Source organism: Eimeria mitis, genomic scaffold (genome assembly GCF_000499745.2).
Source record: "Eimeria mitis Houghton genomic scaffold, Emh_scaff4880, whole genome shotgun sequence".
Lineage (NCBI taxonomy): Eukaryota > Apicomplexa > Conoidasida > Eucoccidiorida > Eimeriidae > Eimeria > Eimeria mitis.
Genome location: NW_013573180.1, coordinates 2,818 through 3,415, shown reverse-complemented (window position 1 = coordinate 3,415; position 598 = coordinate 2,818). Strand labels below are relative to the sequence as shown.

General features: G+C 53.2%; 1 protein-coding gene across 1 annotated transcript in view; it reads right to left on the bottom strand.

Moving 5' to 3' along the window:
* The window catches only part of EMH_0078240 (ABC1 family beta-lactamase, putative), a gene marked incomplete at both ends in the record, with an annotated part of 3,724 nt that overhangs the window by 801 nt on the left and 2,325 nt on the right, over positions 1-598 (bottom strand). Inside the window, 2 exons of the mRNA XM_013499969.1 lie at positions 3-57; positions 203-341. Coding sequence (XP_013355423.1) covers positions 3-57; positions 203-341 — 194 coding nt within the window. The remainder of the gene's footprint in view (positions 1-2; positions 58-202; positions 342-598) is intronic.

Sequence of the window (598 nt, the reverse complement as noted above, 5' to 3'; positions counted from 1 at the left end):
AGAGCGCAGGAAGCCGCTGCAGCACTTCTGCGTTAGACACATAGACCTCCGGAGCTACTGCAGGCAGTACGACACATAAAGCACCGAAGCGAAGCCGTACAAATGCGCACAGTTCTACGGAAACGTGTTGAAAGGAGTGTGAAAAAAACATCCTTGGATTAAGACGATGCACGCACAGTTGGGATGAGCGCTTGTAGCTCACCCGACGTCCCATCGGCGCCTCCTAGCGGCGCAACAAATGCCAACAAGGAGGGCTGAGCGGTGCGGAAGAGAAACAAAGAATGCATGGGGCACAGCAGACACACCGACAAGCTCCGGCCCAGGAAGATCACGCAACTAACCTGCAGGCACGCACCCAAATCCAACACTAAATGACCCCTTCGATGCCACTGAAGCCGCACTTGCGCTGCAGCGCGAGCAGGCAAATCACCGAGCTAGCTCTGAGCTAACTGCGTACGCAAACCCTACGCATCTGTATGAATGCATCTCCCCCATTTCTCTGCACTGCTCTAGTGTATTCCTATGTCCGCACCCCTATGTCGTCGAGTCTAACGAATACTATTCACTGAAACCCTAGAACTGTTGAATGTTTACACTC